The sequence below is a fragment of the Vicugna pacos genome, chromosome 1, assembly GCF_048564905.1.
Source record: "Vicugna pacos chromosome 1, VicPac4, whole genome shotgun sequence".
Lineage (NCBI taxonomy): Eukaryota > Metazoa > Chordata > Mammalia > Artiodactyla > Camelidae > Vicugna > Vicugna pacos.
Window position 1 is genome coordinate 29,120,687 of NC_132987.1, and position 15,919 is coordinate 29,136,605.

Genomic DNA, 15,919 nt, shown 5'->3' on the forward strand with positions numbered 1-15,919 from the left:
AAAGAAATGGTAAGATATGGATATACACATGTACATATATCCTGGCAGGAAGGCAGGACACAACCATCAAGGACCCTGGTTTAAAACTAAGTATAAATACATATTCACATGAATATATTCAAAAGGAAAAATCTCTGGATGAGTAGACATTAATATTGTTTGTGCCAGGGTATAGAATTTTCCATCTGTTTTTCTGTGTGTGAGTACATGTATATATATTTATGTGTGACTTACCTGCAGTCCCTTTTCTTCTCACAATAATCCTGTTCTTGAGTAATTAGTTGAGCAATTTTCCTTAGAAATATAGGTGAGTCATTTTATTTCATCATATTTGCTGTTCCAATAAGCCAGCCATAAAGGAGACGAGTCAGCTCAGGCAGTCTGCTGGAGGAATTTGGCTGAGGGCATTAACCTAGAAAGTTTCGTCTCTAAAAATGCCATCACGTCTTCGCTTCTTGAATGTTGAAGTCTGATCATTATTAAATTCTTTCCTTCTTCAGTGCTGACACCATGGCATTAGCCATATATTTTTTCAATCACATTTTAGATTATCCACCTGATAACCAACAGTCCTTCTTCAACTTCCCTGTCTGAAGAGCCACAAGTCCTCCTTTCTTCATTTTCAGTCCTGCTCCTCTTTATAATACACACATTCTCACACACATTTATGTGTATGTTTATGTGTACACACACACATATGTGCTTTTCATTTCAGAGTATTATATAATCAGTTTTCTGAGGCTTAACATTTTTCTCACTATAGATCATATAGTGATCTACATATAGATTATAGATCATAACTTTAAGTTCTGCATTATCTAGACTGGTAGGAAGTTTATAAAATGTTAAAGGTTTCTTTGATGACCAACTTTTACCACTGACTCCTTGCTCCCCCTCCCCCTCCTCCTTTTTTGCCTCTCCCCATTGCCTGAAGATTTATACCTTAATTCTTCCTATATCTCCTCACATATCACCATAGACCCGATTCCTCATTTTCCGATTTCCCCATATAACCTTTTTCATATTTAATATATTTAACATTGTATATCTACATCTTTGGGATGTTGTATTCATTTCCTTCAGTGTTTCCCTCCATGAGAAAGAAGCAGTGGGTTCCCTTCCCTTCCTCATATGAGGAAGTTCCTCTAAGAACTTCTAACCGAAGTGAACTTTTCAGAGGAGACTTTGTCTCCTTTCCTCATATCCCAGCTGATTTACAGACCTCGCTCTTGTTCATCGTACCCACCATGTCTGTTTCCCTTTGCCTTTCCCATCGTGGCCAGAGTAGCGCCTGCTATATTTCCCCTTCTGCTCTTGAAATGCCCATCCCATGACCTTTCCTTATGGTAGAGCCCTGCATCTTTTTCCTGCATTTATGCTGAGCAGATGTTCACAGTTCAGTTCTTTCATTTCCCCTTCTGCTGATTACAATATAGCATATAACATTGCGTTACATTGTAACATACAATATGCTCGTGAGTAAATACTATAAAGATGACCTTCATCCCTGGTACAACTATACAGAAATTTTTCCTTCCCCCTCTTTTTTTTTTTCCCACTAATGAAGGCCCTTATCCTCCATTCCTAAACCACTTTTCCTTACTCACTGAGCACTAAATTCATGACTTTGTAAAGTCTATCTCTGGCCTGTCCCTGAGGATTCCCATGCTGGTGGTGATCTTTGCCTGTCTCTAAATGAGAAGTACTGGATTGGTTGTCAGGCTCAGACCCCCTTGCCACAGCTGCCCTTCACACATATGCTTCCAACCCAAACCCTGACCAGTCTTCCACTTTCACAGAGATGATATCTAATCTAACCTCTCATGGTATCTTACTAAAGTAAATTATAACTTATCCTACAGCCAAAATTTCATGCCTGAGAAGGAGCAGAGCTGTTAACCATGACGGATTAACGTGACACACCACAGTTTTTCCAGGCTTACTTTTCACTTTCTCCTGAGGCATTCATCCTCTCCACCAAATTCGATTTCTCTGCTGCTCTGAGGCTCACGTCAAACTCCTGATTTCCAGAGACTCAAATGACTGTAAATATGTCCCCTGGGTTCCTCTCAACTGAATTAATAATTAGGGTCCCAGGAGCAATGACCATGCCTTGGGCTGGTTTCCACAATGGAAGCAGAACCTCATAACTTATCTTTGATTGAAGGAAGACTTCCATTTTCCTAGCAGGAATGCAGAGATTTTTTTCTTTCTTCATTTCGTCCTTTCCCCAAATGCCCTCAGAGAAGACAAAATAGATAGGACAACAGTATTTTTCTGCCTTCTGCCTCCTTAGTTCATTCATTCTGCTCAGTTTTTCCATCTGTTCTGCAGATCTCCACTTGGGTGCTCTCAGCGGTAGCTAGTTCTCACCAACTTCCCTGACAAAGCAGGAGGTCCTCAGGGCCTGCCCTCACCCATCTTGGAACACTGTTTTCTCCACCAGCCTCTGAAAGGCCCCAGGCACAATCCTCTGGCCTCGATACCTTTAGAGTCTGCCTGTCACAATTACATAACCGAAACCCTTGTTTTCCTCTTCTCCCCCCACCACCCACCAATCACATCCATGGCTATACTGCCTTCTACACCAGAGGTGATAACAATTTCACTCCCTGCCCCCATATTCCCTCCTAAGAGAAGTAGCCTAGCCTTCTCTGGTTTATTCTTGGGGTCTGTCACTCAGCCCTGGAGGAAAGCTCTGATCACTTGGCCCACCCTCTTCACCTCCAGGCCAAAGTGAACTTGACCACTTCGGTCCACATCTTTCCCCAGGAAGTTGTTATTGGAAATCATGCTCACACTTGGAGTTGCCTCATTGAGTCATATCCATGTGGGAAGAGAAAACTGATTAGTGCAGAGAGAGAGAAAGGAAGAGGAGGAAAAAGAGAGGGAGGGAAAGAAGGAGGGAGGGAAAGAAAAGCAAGTGGTTGACCAGAGAAAGGCAGAGAACAGAAACTCTATGTCTTTGGAGAAGTACAGAGATTAGGCAAAACCCCTGACTTTAAAGTTCCTATAATCTCTTCCTTGTAAAGCCCAAACTCCTGTACCTTTCCAATAAAGTCACTTTATTTGCCCAACCTGGTATTTATGGATTTGATTTCTTACATTCAAATGCCCCATTATCAAGATATACTCATTAAGGTAAAAATAATGAGAGTATTATAAATAATAATAGCTACCATTTATTATGCACTTACTGTGTCCTAGGTACAATCCTAAACATGTTACATACATGATCAGATTCTCACAGCTATCTTTGATATATGAGATATTTGATAAGAACATTGACATGAGACGGGTTTGGCAGTGTGTCTAGTTACACAAGTGTCAAGTGGCCCTAACTGATCTTTGAACCCAGTTCTGTCTTCTTCAAAACCATGTGCTATGAGCTAATACACAAAAAAAGCATTCCATAATAATTTTCAATCAACAACAACAACAAAAAAGCATTCCAAACAGTACACAGCCCATGTATACCACGGTTCAAGATTGCCAAACCCTTAATGTGTTTTAGTCATGGGACAGGAGCAGCTACAGTGTCTTCAAATTGGCATAGCAAAGCGATGTCAAGCAGAAGCATATAAAATTTTGCTACTCAGAGTGTAGTGGTTGGATGAGGAGCCTGGATAAAGGAAACTTGTTACAAATGCAAAGTCTTGGGCACCATCCCATATCTACAACTGTATTTTAGCAAGAGTCCCCAAGCGACCTGTACGCATAGTCAAGTTTGAGAAACAGTGCTAAAACACTCAAAGTAGACGTTGCTGGTGAGCTAAGATAGTGTTTTACTTATGTGGTTATTATAAGTATAATACAGCCTCTAAGATAAATACTCAGCTGCAGTATCAGGTGTCTAGAACTAAAGTTGAAAGATGAAAATCGTAACTAATGTAAGTATCTGAGGTTCTGCTAAACCCTGTCATGGAAAAAAGCTGCTAAGGAGTAACTCATTATTTCTCCATCTGAAACATTACCTATTTGGGTTCTCTGTCAACTCTGAATAACTGTTTCTATATTGGATTTTACTTTATTCCATTTTATTGTTTTTATTGTTTTTAGAGAACAAGGGGTGGGTCTATTTCACTTTAGTATGTTGGCTTCTTGGGGGCTTTCTTTGGCCACCCAGGTCTCCTCCCAGCAGAGTGTCCAAAGGTGGGCTTGTTGTAAGAAAACCCTCTGGGATTAGCCCACCCTTCCAGCCTTTCTACAAGAATCTCAAAGTTATAAAAATGGACACAATGCTCATGTTTAAAGTTGGCTCACAATTTGAGTGCCACTGGTGAAAACTTACCGACTTTTCAGAAAGCCAAATTCCAAAATCTGAAATGTGAGTGATAATAACTGCTATTAACTTTAATCTTGAAAAATGTAAAACATTCAGGACATAACTGAGATCAACATCCCAGGAGTCGGCTGATGGAAGACGAGACTTAACATGAGGAAAACAGGTATTTCTTTATTTTTACATATGATTTTCTTTTACCTATTTGGAATTTAGCTTAGGTACTCAAAATACGGATGTACCAGAAGTCAACAAATTGCTTATGGTGGCTACAATAGTGATGACAAATAAAACTCAAATAATGTCATATTCTTGTCCTTTGTGCTACCATGGAAACCCTCCATGGGTCCATGATTGTGGTGTAAGATCTTGGATATAGGTAACTGGTTCTAAAGGTATTTTTTGCACAACCAGGCTTTACAAACATTTATTTCCCTATCTCCTGAAAAAGTTAAATGTATAAAGAAACTGGAGAAGAACTGGAATGTAATACAGCATTGCCAATCTGTTATCAGTAAATGTTGTGAAACATGTCTTTGTGAAACCAGAGAGGTCAGATACAAAGAGAGAAAAGGGAATATTTATCAGATAATAATAATAATTAGAGAAAGACTACAAGCTAGGACTGGTGTCTTTGATTCTGGATTTAACAAAAATTCTTTTAAAAATATTATAAAGTGCCCAAGACTAGGAATGAGGGCTTCATGTGGATGATGATAAGGAAAGTAAATATTAAAAAGGGTAATACAAGGAAGCAGTTCACTAGAAGATTCTGAACTTTTAGGAGCAAGAAATTTTCTGAAGGATGAAAGAAGATTTAGGCGGACTGGGATTTTACAGGTCCTTGTAAATGAAAGAGCACAGATGGAAAACCTAGCTCAATGTCATCTGCCAAGGGGCAGATCCTCTATAGAAACACTGCTCTGTGACCACAGGGCCACACAGCCTGTGCCATCTCACCACCTCCCAGACCCCTCCCCCCACAGCCATCCAGCTTCAAACCTAAATAACTGAACAGCAATGCTCAGTGAGATTTCCTAAATTCTCTGCCCAGTTCTGAGCAAGCACCTTGCTTTCTCTTCTCCCCCTCACACACCTGGAATTTCCCCTCCTGCTTTCCCTCTCCTTCCTCCCTCTCCCTTCCCCTCTTTCTTTCCTCTGCCTCCCTGGTCCTTTCTTCTCTTCTCTCCGCATTCATTCCAACCTTGGAGCATCCATGCTGTCTCCTATTCTGTGTCCTCTACCCCTGCTGTGATTGCTAATGAAATAAATTTCAGTATGTCTCCTGATTGGATCCATGACAAGTGCATCATTTATAGGAGCAGCTGGGCCCTCCGCAGCCCAGGACAATCTTTCATCCTTTCTGTGTGCTCCACCTCGGCCCTCTTGCCTCTAATCTACCCAGGGTCATAAGCTGTGAATTCCTTAGGTTCTTTCTCCTCTTTCTTTCTCCTCTATTCTTCTTGGGGAATAGAAGAGTCTCCTCACTTTCTTAAGGTACATCTCAGAAGTTATCACATCTTAGTTGTTACACTTAGAGGGATCTCTCAAAGGATTCCCTAATCTCCCAAATCAGGGTCTCATCCTCTCTCCCCGCAGAATCCTAACGGTTGCCCACCCATTGGCTTTCCCTTCTTTTCCACTGCCACCTGATTTAGGTTTAGCATTTGCAGTATTATGTTTATTTAATCAAATTTCACATTTCTTTGTCCCAACTTTAAAGTTGGGAGATTTTACACTTTATGTTTATCAGAAGTTTTCTTTTTTTTTTTTTTTATGTTGTGGCCCTCAATTAGAATTTTTTCAATAATCTTTCCTCCCTCAATGAGTGCTGGATTTTCTGTGACTTTAAGAAAGGTGAAAGTAGTCCCTTCCTCAAGATGGCTTATTAGAATCTTTGTAAACACAAGAAGAACAGCCTTTTTATTTCTGAGTCTGAAACTGAACAGATCTGACTTCCCCAGAATTGCCTGTCCTTCTCAAATTATATATAAATTGTTGGTTATTTTTTAAAAGCCTAAGTAGAGCAGAACATTTGGGAAGCTTCTGAAATATTCTTTGACTCAGTACCTTCAAGATCTGGTTTAAAATTTTCTTGATAGAAGGTTTCTGGGAGTAACACTTTCTATACTCAACCTTTTTAGTAGTGGCCACTAACAGTTAATTTTCCAATCAATGCCCTGTACTATTGTGTATTTCATCATATAATAGTGGTTAAATATACAGCTTTAAGGAGAAATGGCTGACGTTTAAATCCCAATTTCTACTGTGTGACTATGGATGAATTACTTATACTCTCGGTGCCTTTGTTTAACCACTTATAAAATAGGGTTACAATTGTCAACTATCATAGGATATTTTAAGGATTAAAGGACTCAATACAGTGCTAAGTATACAGGAAAGGCTTATTATTATTGCTACTGTTATATGTTATTATTATGGTTAACTTTGCACATTCTTTGCATTTCCAATTATATTGTTAGTCTTTTAAAATCGGGTATTTACATCATTGATCAAATAAAAAATAAATTAATACGAAATGTTTGAGGTAAGTCACTTAAAGATATGAAACATATTCTTTTCATACCTTTAAAACATTTGTAATTGGTATTCAAGCATCAATAAATACTGATATGTTATTGGGTTTTAGATGGTGTTTTATTTTTTCCTTTATTAAATCTAGTTCAATGCATTACAAATAGAAAGTTAACAAAGTCAACAAAAGAATAACTGAATACATACAAGTCATTCCCAAAAGGCACAATTTTGACTTAAAATACAATTTAAACATATTATAAATCTGCAATTAAATATGTGGAATGTAAAAGCAGTGTTTATAAAATTTACCTTTTCAATGTTATTTTAAAAGGTCTGTGGTGCACTTAGGACAACAACCTCCTCCAAATTCCTTGTAGAGTGTCAAGTTTTCTGAAAGTACTTAATGGCATCTGGACCAAGCGTACATTTCAAAACACTCACATTATGAGTTAATGCATTTGCAAAAGACTTCTGAATGAGGTTACATATTGCTTATGTTGCAAATGAAAAATGCAAAGGAGTGAGGAATTAGGACCTACTGAGTACCAACGGAACTCAATGTTTTTCTCTGCTTCCCTCTCTCTCTTAATAGACAATCATCCTAGTCAATACCATTCTAATCAAACAATATGTTAATGTTTCATGTTTAGGCTCAGATTACAGAATCATATATGAAAGAAAAAAAAATCAAATCCAACTCCCTTATTTTATAGATGAGAAAACTGAGGCCTGTAGCATTCATCTCAATTGAGACTGTATCGAAACAATAATACTGATGCCCTTGAGTTATGTACTCCAGTTTTATCACTTGCTTTTCATGCTGTTCAACTGACTACAACTCAAAATACTAGTGAGCTCACCATGCCATGTGTTTGGATTTGCTCCTTTCTCCATCTGTCTCTCGAAAGGACTGTCTGGGTCTTGTGGGGAATTTTTTCTTTGTGGGATCAAGGCCAGGAGCTGGTGGTTTTGAGCATTTTTTAAGAGAAGAGTATCATGCAACATCTGAGACTAGAAAGCCTCTTTATAGCATATATTCTACAGATATTTTTTGGATTTTTTCCTTCAAAGAGAAAAGTCTTTGTGACTATTTCACATAAAATATATTGTTAATCAGTAAACTGTCAAAAATCGCTTGATTCCATCCCTGTGTGGGCCCATTTAAACATGTCCCTCAACAACTAATAATTCATTTAGTTCCCAACCAAACTTACTCAGCTACAATTTTGAAATTAATTTTTCAATAAACGTAGTTTTCAAGGAAGTCCCAACCCAACCACTTGTTAGGGTACTTATCAGAGATCATTGTGACTAATCTCTTTAACCTAAAGAAATAGGATTGGTAATAAATTTCCCAAACTATACCTTAATCACTTCGGAGTTGAAATTGCCTTTACATCTATCTGTATAAGTTGTATTTAATATTCAAGTTATTTCCCGAACAATGTGTTGTTGATGTTGTTGTTGTTGTTATTATTATTATTATTATTTTACTGCAGCCTCTGATCTTTCTTTTTTTTTTTTTTTTTTTAGCCTCTGATCTTTAATTAATGTACCAGACTGGAAGATTTGGAGACCCTGCACTGTAGTTAGATGGTAGGTAACAAGTTAAATTGTGCTGACGCAATGTGAAGTATCGACTAACAATATTTCTAAAAAGTCCATTCAGAAATTCTCACGTTGATGTCATCAATGATGTCGGTTTATTAGCATTTGATTAAGAAAAAAACAACACTGAAATAAAAAGGAAAAAGCAAACTAGATGGGCAGAAAGGCTCTCCAGATCTCCCTCCCCACCCTCCCTCCTTTGAAAGCTTCCTGGGAGTAGCAGGTTCCTGCCAACTGCCAGGAATGCAGTCCCGGTGAAGCGCGGCGCACCGAGCCGCGGGGCGTTCCCAGCTGGGGACTGCTGGCTCCTTGGAACCTGCGAACACCTGGCGCGGTCCTCGAGAGCCCTAGTGACTTCAGTCTCGTTCTGGTCGGCTCCAGGGTAGTAGGCAGAAGACTCTGAGCGGTGAGAGGGGTTTCCTGCTTGTCAGCAACTTCACTTTGCCGAGACAGCTGGCGGAAGAGCGAAGGAACGCTCGCGGGCCAATCGCTCCCCAGCAGCCAAACCTGACCGCGAACAAGCGTGCCCCTCGCCCTCGCCGCGGACTCCGGTAGCGGCAGCGAGGCAGAAGCGGATCGCACCGGGCCACGGCGAAGATCGGCTCCCCAGAAGACGCCTCCGGCTGGAGGTGAACACCCCGGGGAGCGTGGGCTGGCAGCCCGGCGGTCTTGGCGGAGGCACGCCCCTCGCCTCCCCGCGGAGGGCGGACTTGCCCGGGTGTCCAAACTCCGCCCACCCTCGCGGGGAGCACGGCTCGCCCTCCCGCAGCCTGCACTCAGGACTGAGCAGAGCTCTAGAAGGGCCTGCGAGCTCACACAGACGGCGAACCGGACGCGACCCAGAAGCGCACGAGTCTGCGGCCATGCGCGCTCCGATGGCCCCCAGAGGCTGAGCGCAGGGTGGGTGGAGGCAGCGGCGCGGGCCCCAGAACCGACCTGCTGTTTTGTACGGTAGGGAGAAGGAAGATGCCCAAACGAAGCTGATCTTGGGGGAAGGAGGCTGGGGCGCGCCCTCCCCACGCCTGAGCGCAGCGCAGCGAGTTTAGCTCGACCCGGCTGAGCCCCTGGCGCGCTCTCCAGCGCGAACCCGCGGCCCCTCGGGAAAGCGCAGTCGGAAAGTTGTCGGCGCCGGTGTCCTGAGCGCCCTGTTGTGTAACCTCGGCGCTGCCAGCCGGACCGGGAAGTTGCTGGTTATCCGGCCAGCCCGGTTCGGTCGCGGCCGGGGGTGGCTTTCATGGCCCGCGGCGAACGCGGGGCCGGAGCCGGCGTGGGCGAGTCCCCGCGCGCCCCCTCCCGCAGGGATCCTCGGCTCCCGCTTCAGTCCGCTCGTCCGCCTTTCCGATGCTCGCTGCGCCCTTCGCCGCCGCCGCCCTCTCGCCGCCGCTTGCCCCTTGGAGCCGCCGCTTAAGTCGGGGAGGAGAGAATGACCGAGGTGCTGTGGCCGGCGGTCCCCAACGGGACGGACGCTGCCTTCTTGGCCGGCCCGGGCTCGCCCTGGGGGAACAGCACAGTCGCCTCTACCGCCGCCGTCGCCGCCGGCCCGTACAAATGCGCACTGACCAAGACAGGCTTCCAGTTCTACTACCTGCCGACTGTCTACATCTTGGTGTTCATTATCGGCTTCCTGGGCAACAGCGTGGCCATCTGGATGTTCGTCTTCCACATGAAGCCGTGGAGCGGAATCTCCGTGTACATGTTCAACTTGGCCCTGGCCGACTTCTTGTACGTGCTGACCCTGCCAGCGCTCATCTTCTACTACTTCAATAAGACAGACTGGATTTTCGGGGATGCCATGTGCAAGCTGCAGAGGTTCATCTTCCACGTGAACCTGTATGGCAGCATCTTGTTTCTAACCTGCATCAGCGCGCACCGGTACAGCGGGGTGGTGTACCCGCTCAAGTCCCTGGGCCGACTCAAGAAGAAGAACGCGGTCTACATCAGCGTGCTGGTGTGGCTTATCGTGGTGGTGGTGATCTCCCCCATCCTCTTCTACTCGGGCACCGGGATCCGGAAAAACAAAACCATCACCTGCTATGACACCACCTCAGATGAGTACCTACGAAGTTATTTCATCTACAGCATGTGCACGACCGTGGCCATGTTCTGTGTCCCCTTGGTGCTGATTTTGGGTTGTTACGGATTAATTGTGAGAGCTTTGATTTACAAAGACCTGGACAACTCGCCTCTGAGAAGGAAATCCATTTACCTGGTGATTATTGTACTGACTGTTTTTGCTGTGTCTTACATCCCTTTCCACGTGATGAAAACAATGAATTTGAGGGCCCGGCTGGATTTTCAGGCCCCAGGAATGTGTGCTTTCAATGACAGGGTTTATGCCACTTATCAGGTGACAAGAGGTCTAGCAAGTCTCAACAGCTGTGTGGACCCCATTCTCTATTTCTTGGCAGGAGATACTTTCAGAAGGAGACTCTCCCGAGCCACCAGGAAAGCTTCCAGAAGAAGTGAGGCAAATTTGCAATCCAAGAGTGAAGACATGACCCTCAATATTTTATCCGAGTTCAAGCAAAATGGAGATACAAGCTTGTGAAGAGGCCAGAATCCCCAAACACCCACTTTTGTAACATGGTAGGATGCTAAATAGAGCCGAGTGCTTTTTTCCCCTTTTATTTAAGTTTCTAGTAAGTTTAGAGAAAATTCAAACTAAGAAAGCAGTAAGTCAAAAAAAAAAAAAAAATAGAACTGGAAATGCCTACACCCACACTTAGCTTGTTTGGGTTTGCTTTCAAGGACTTCCTTCTTTCTAACCAGGAGTATGTAAAATAAAATAATATCCTACTTAAACATTTACTTTCTCTTCTTTAAAATTTACAAGCTCTTCTGTTTAAAGTGCACATGAGTAATGGAACTATTTTGATATTAATACTTTCTCCAAGAAAACTGACCACCTGCAACATGAATTTGTGATTCGTCTCGTCTTTCATGTTTTGAATAATCTGAGGTGGGAACAAATTGAAACTCCACATTATCAAATTAGTGGAGTACAGCAAAACACTAAACTCGGTTCATTCAATATCAGATGAACAGATTTTAGCTGAGTTTCTTTTTTGGTCCTGTAAGTATAGGTGGTGGCTGGCTGAGTTTCTTTGGAGAATTGAATGGAGAAGTAAAGTCAATGAATTTAAAAGCCTAAAAAAGTGATGGTTTCCCAGTTACTTCTAGAAAACTGCTCACTCTATGTCGTGTGCTAATTGTTTGGTGGTGGAATCCTGCATACATTATCTTACAAGTAAAATACCTTCAAAATAATCACAGTGCATGTACTTTCCTTGTAAACACCATGAACTCTGTGTAAGATTTCCTTACATAAAGAGCATTTACTTGCACCACTGCTGTGCAGTGGCCTTAGCAGCGTGATTGTGTTCCAGGACAAATGCTCACTTAACATTTGTAAAAACAATTTTAAAAATCACAGATAAATTACAGACCAAAGTTTATTAACTGTTAGCAAGTTGAGGGAGAGTGGCTGAAAGTCATCCCTAATGAATCACCTGCAAGCATAGTCTCACGTGTATAAGGCAATGGGGAGGGGGGAGAAGCCATTTTTAAAATGAAGACTTTAGTTTAAATTAATCATGGTGTGAAAGCTCTTTTTTTGCTTCTTCCAAATGCTGGAAAACAGTAAGTGGAAATATAAAAAGGAGGCAGAATTTGTATGGGCTGCGCTGATAGAATGACATACTATGATGCTTTCCTGGATCTTACACCCTCATATCTGAAGGAAAAAGACTCCAAATATATGGGAAAGGGAAGTATGAAGAATTAAATTTAAGTACTTGAAGTACCACAGCACTAAAAAGTAAGGTGGAGAAGCTGCTAATCAAACTAGTAATAGTTTAAGAGAAGACTCCCCGTCAATGTCTTCTTTTATATTTTCTTTCTGCCAGGAGGTATTGACAGATCTGTAAAATACTCCAGTACCTTTTAATAATAAATTTTAATGAATATTGAATTGCATTTCTAGCCCTTGAAATGGTCAAACTGTATATAATGCAGAATAATGTGGTACAGTAACACAATTTACAACACCAAATAAATCAATCCAGTGTCAAAGGAATTTTTAATTGTGAAGACATGCCAACAAAGCCAACATCAGAGTCTGCAACTGATGGTGGAATAACTTGTTTGAAAGCACTTCATATGTAAGGCAATTTGGGGCTGTGTCTCAAGGTGTGAACCTCAGTGCCCTGTGGGACATGGCGACAGGGAAGTCAGAGCTGGGATCCAGTACTTGGCTGTTCCTGGGTGGAGTGCAGACTTGTGAGACCTTCAGTTTTTCCCTAGAGTTGCTTCATTTTACTCAGCCTTTGGCCACTAGGTCCAATGAAGAAAAGCTGTTAAACTTCCTAAGGCATGGTAGTTTGTCACATGTTCAGTGTCACTGCACAGAATTATAGAAACGAAATCAAGAAGAAACCTGTTAGATGTCCTACCTACCTCCTTGTTTTGAGGAAAGAGAAGTTTGAGCTAGGTTCTCATCTGGTTAGAGTTCTACAGTGTTGTCTGTTGTGGAATCCTATAAGAAAGACTAAGATAAGTTATGAATGTATTACCCCATCAAACGTCATCAAATGTCAACAAGGGTAATAGCACTAAACTGGCCAAAATGGAAATGCCAAAGCTTACAAAGTCCTTGAATGTGCAGGCTAATGGTACATATTTCTATAATATTTTCCCACCATTTACTTTAGTGTTCTTCCTTTTAGGTCTGAGGATGCCAGCCTGGTTTACAGTGTGTGTTAAGTACGTTGTTTCAGCTTCCAGAGAACCTTCTTTTGGAGTCTGGATCCAATGTGGAGGTGGGCAGTGACTAGAAATGCCCTTTTACTTCTTGGTGTGCATTTTCCAGAGTGTTTCTTCTTTAGCTTCATATATAACATAGTGGACAATGATGACATGCAGATGCATGCCAAACAGTTACAAGAATGACCAACTCCTTCTAGGCACAAATAGGTCTCTGGGATGAGTCTGCTAATGGTGAAAACATACAGAGGGTCAAGATGATCTATTGGCTGAAAATCTGATTCATGACATAGGATGTAAGTAGGTATTTTAATAGTAAATGTAGAAATCTACTGGCATGTTGATAAATGAAGAACTAAAATTATAGAACCTATCAGTTAACTAAATTACACACTACAAAACTGTTTGACTGCTGAGATCAAGGTATTTTATGGCTCATCTGCTGGCATCTTTGACTCTTTGCACATCAGTGTGTGTTTGCATGGACACAATAAAAAGACAAACCAAGAAGAGATACAGCATGAGAGTGGGATTTGGAGTTAAAACCATAACACTGTCACTCGGCCAGCTGTGGAACTCTCAACCCTATCAAGACCACTCTCTGTAAGTTAAAAGGGTTGGATGACATCCAACTGTTGGAGCCTTAGGGAATGTGGTGAAGCATTAAAACTACAGGCAGCCAGAGGTGCATGAAATCTGCTACTGTATTTTCCAGGATTCTTCAGTTCCAGTCTTTGGCTGAAAATTCGTACAAAGTTCACCAACTGTGATATGGCTATGAAATGTAAGTTTTCTCAGTCTCCTTGGGGCAGTGCACTTATACTGCCTTTGGAAACAGATGTCAGTGCTTACAGCAGCTGGAATTGGACTAGTGACAATAAAGATGTGTAACTAGTTAGAGATATAGTGAAGCTTTAACTTTGCTGGTCAAATTGTAACTATTATGATAGTATTTATTGATGAAGCTCATAGTCCTTCAGTTGTACAGACTGAAAAACTTTCTTGAAAGATCCAACATACCAATGTAAATTATATTTATTACAATGTATAATATTAATATGTCACACTAGTGTATTTTACATAATATATGATACATAATAGAGTTCCTGTATATTATGATGCTTTTCAAATATCAGTATCTTGAAATGTTTAAGTCTTCAGATTTTTTAATCTAATCTTGTTTTGTGATATAAGTGATTAATTTTCTCTAGAAATGCTTTTGCACGTTTATCTTTTTATTTAGGGTGCTTTCTATATAGACACAAGTTGGTGTCAAACTGTCATAAGATCGATAGTAAATACAAAAATGTATTGTCTACATTTTATATAATATTATAGAAAAGTCTGTATTGTCTTTTCAACATGCTTAAAATCGTGTCCCCAAATACAGTCAGAGTTTCCCATTTCCAAATGCAAAAGGCTTGTCCTAAACTCAGAGTAGCTGTTTTAGAAGTCTGGTGGGATGGACATTGCAGATACAACATTAGAATTTAAGGAAATACTTCAGGGAGATGGGGAGAGAAAGAGGCAGCTGGTGTAATCAGTTACTGTGTTCAATTCTGCTTCAATGCTTATGTTACCGTTTCTTCTTAAGATGAAATAGTGTAATCTTAATTTCTTTGAGATGGAGTTTCTAAGTAACACACTACCAGCAATCCAACACTGCTAACTTTAATGTTTTCTTTGTACATTTGATAACTTTAAGTACAAGTTTTACAGTGATAACTGTATATTATTTGGATGCTGAATCCTGTTAAAATGTTTTAATTCTGTTGTACACTGCATTATATACATCATTACAAATTAATATGAAGGGGAATATATGTTACATATCAAAAATTGTGAATTTGAATTCTGGTATGTTTTAGTGATTTTGCAAAAATGTTTATTTTTATATTATCTGTGATTTTCATGGTGGATCGTTGAACTAGATTTCTTTGTGATTAATAGTGCCATTGAATGAGCAGTATGGAAACAGTGTTACTTGACATTTTGAGCATTCTCAGGTTTATCTACATCAATGGTAGTTTAACAAATTTCAGACTAATTGTGCATAATTGTGTTAAAAAAGGAATGTACATTTCCTATAAGTTTGCATGCAGGACTCTGTAACTTCTAGTGTGTGTGTGTATGTGTGTGTGTTTGTGTGTGTGTGTGTGTGTGTGTGTCTAAGGCATGGCAGCCAACTTTGTATCCGCTATTGAAAATAACGGCAGAGCTCTGATATAATCGTGGTCATTAGAATTGTAGCTATCATAGATAATTAAAACTGAAAAAATCTCAATAAAACTCTGAAATGCAGTCTGATGGCTTCTATGTTATTATAGAATTAATTGTTACAAATTTCCTCAAATTTTGACATGTACTGTTATACCAACTGGCAAAAACTACTGGAGGTACTGAATTAGCACAGGCATCTCAATGTGTAGCCTGGACTGTAAAATGTGAAGTGTTAGATAGTGCAAGATAATTGATAAGATCATCATTATTTGATATTTTATTATTAGGAACTTAATTCTTAGAGGAAAATATGGAACACAATCTTAATACGTACTTCTCAGACTAGTGTTCTGTGTGTAAAATGTTAGCTATAATCTTTTCTCCTTTAATTTTTAATCCATGGAGGTAGTCATTCTAATAATCCTTTGTGGTTTCTGTTTATCTATTAGCCTACATTGCCTGCTTCTCTCAAGTTTATTAAAATGTATATATATATATATATATATATAT

At 40.7% G+C, this 15,919-nt stretch overlaps 1 protein-coding gene across 1 annotated transcript; it reads left to right on the forward strand.

The window, feature by feature from the left end:
- Positions 1-9,581: 9,581 nt before the first annotated feature.
- Positions 9,582-15,490, forward strand: P2RY1 (purinergic receptor P2Y1). Its single transcript, XM_006202824.4, has 2 exons — positions 9,582-11,014; positions 13,153-15,490. Exon 1 carries the CDS (start codon positions 9,852-9,854, stop codon positions 10,974-10,976), a length of 1,125 nt encoding a protein of 374 aa, XP_006202886.1. The 5' UTR covers positions 9,582-9,851; the 3' UTR covers positions 10,977-11,014; positions 13,153-15,490.
- The last annotated feature ends 429 nt before the right edge of the window (positions 15,491-15,919 follow it).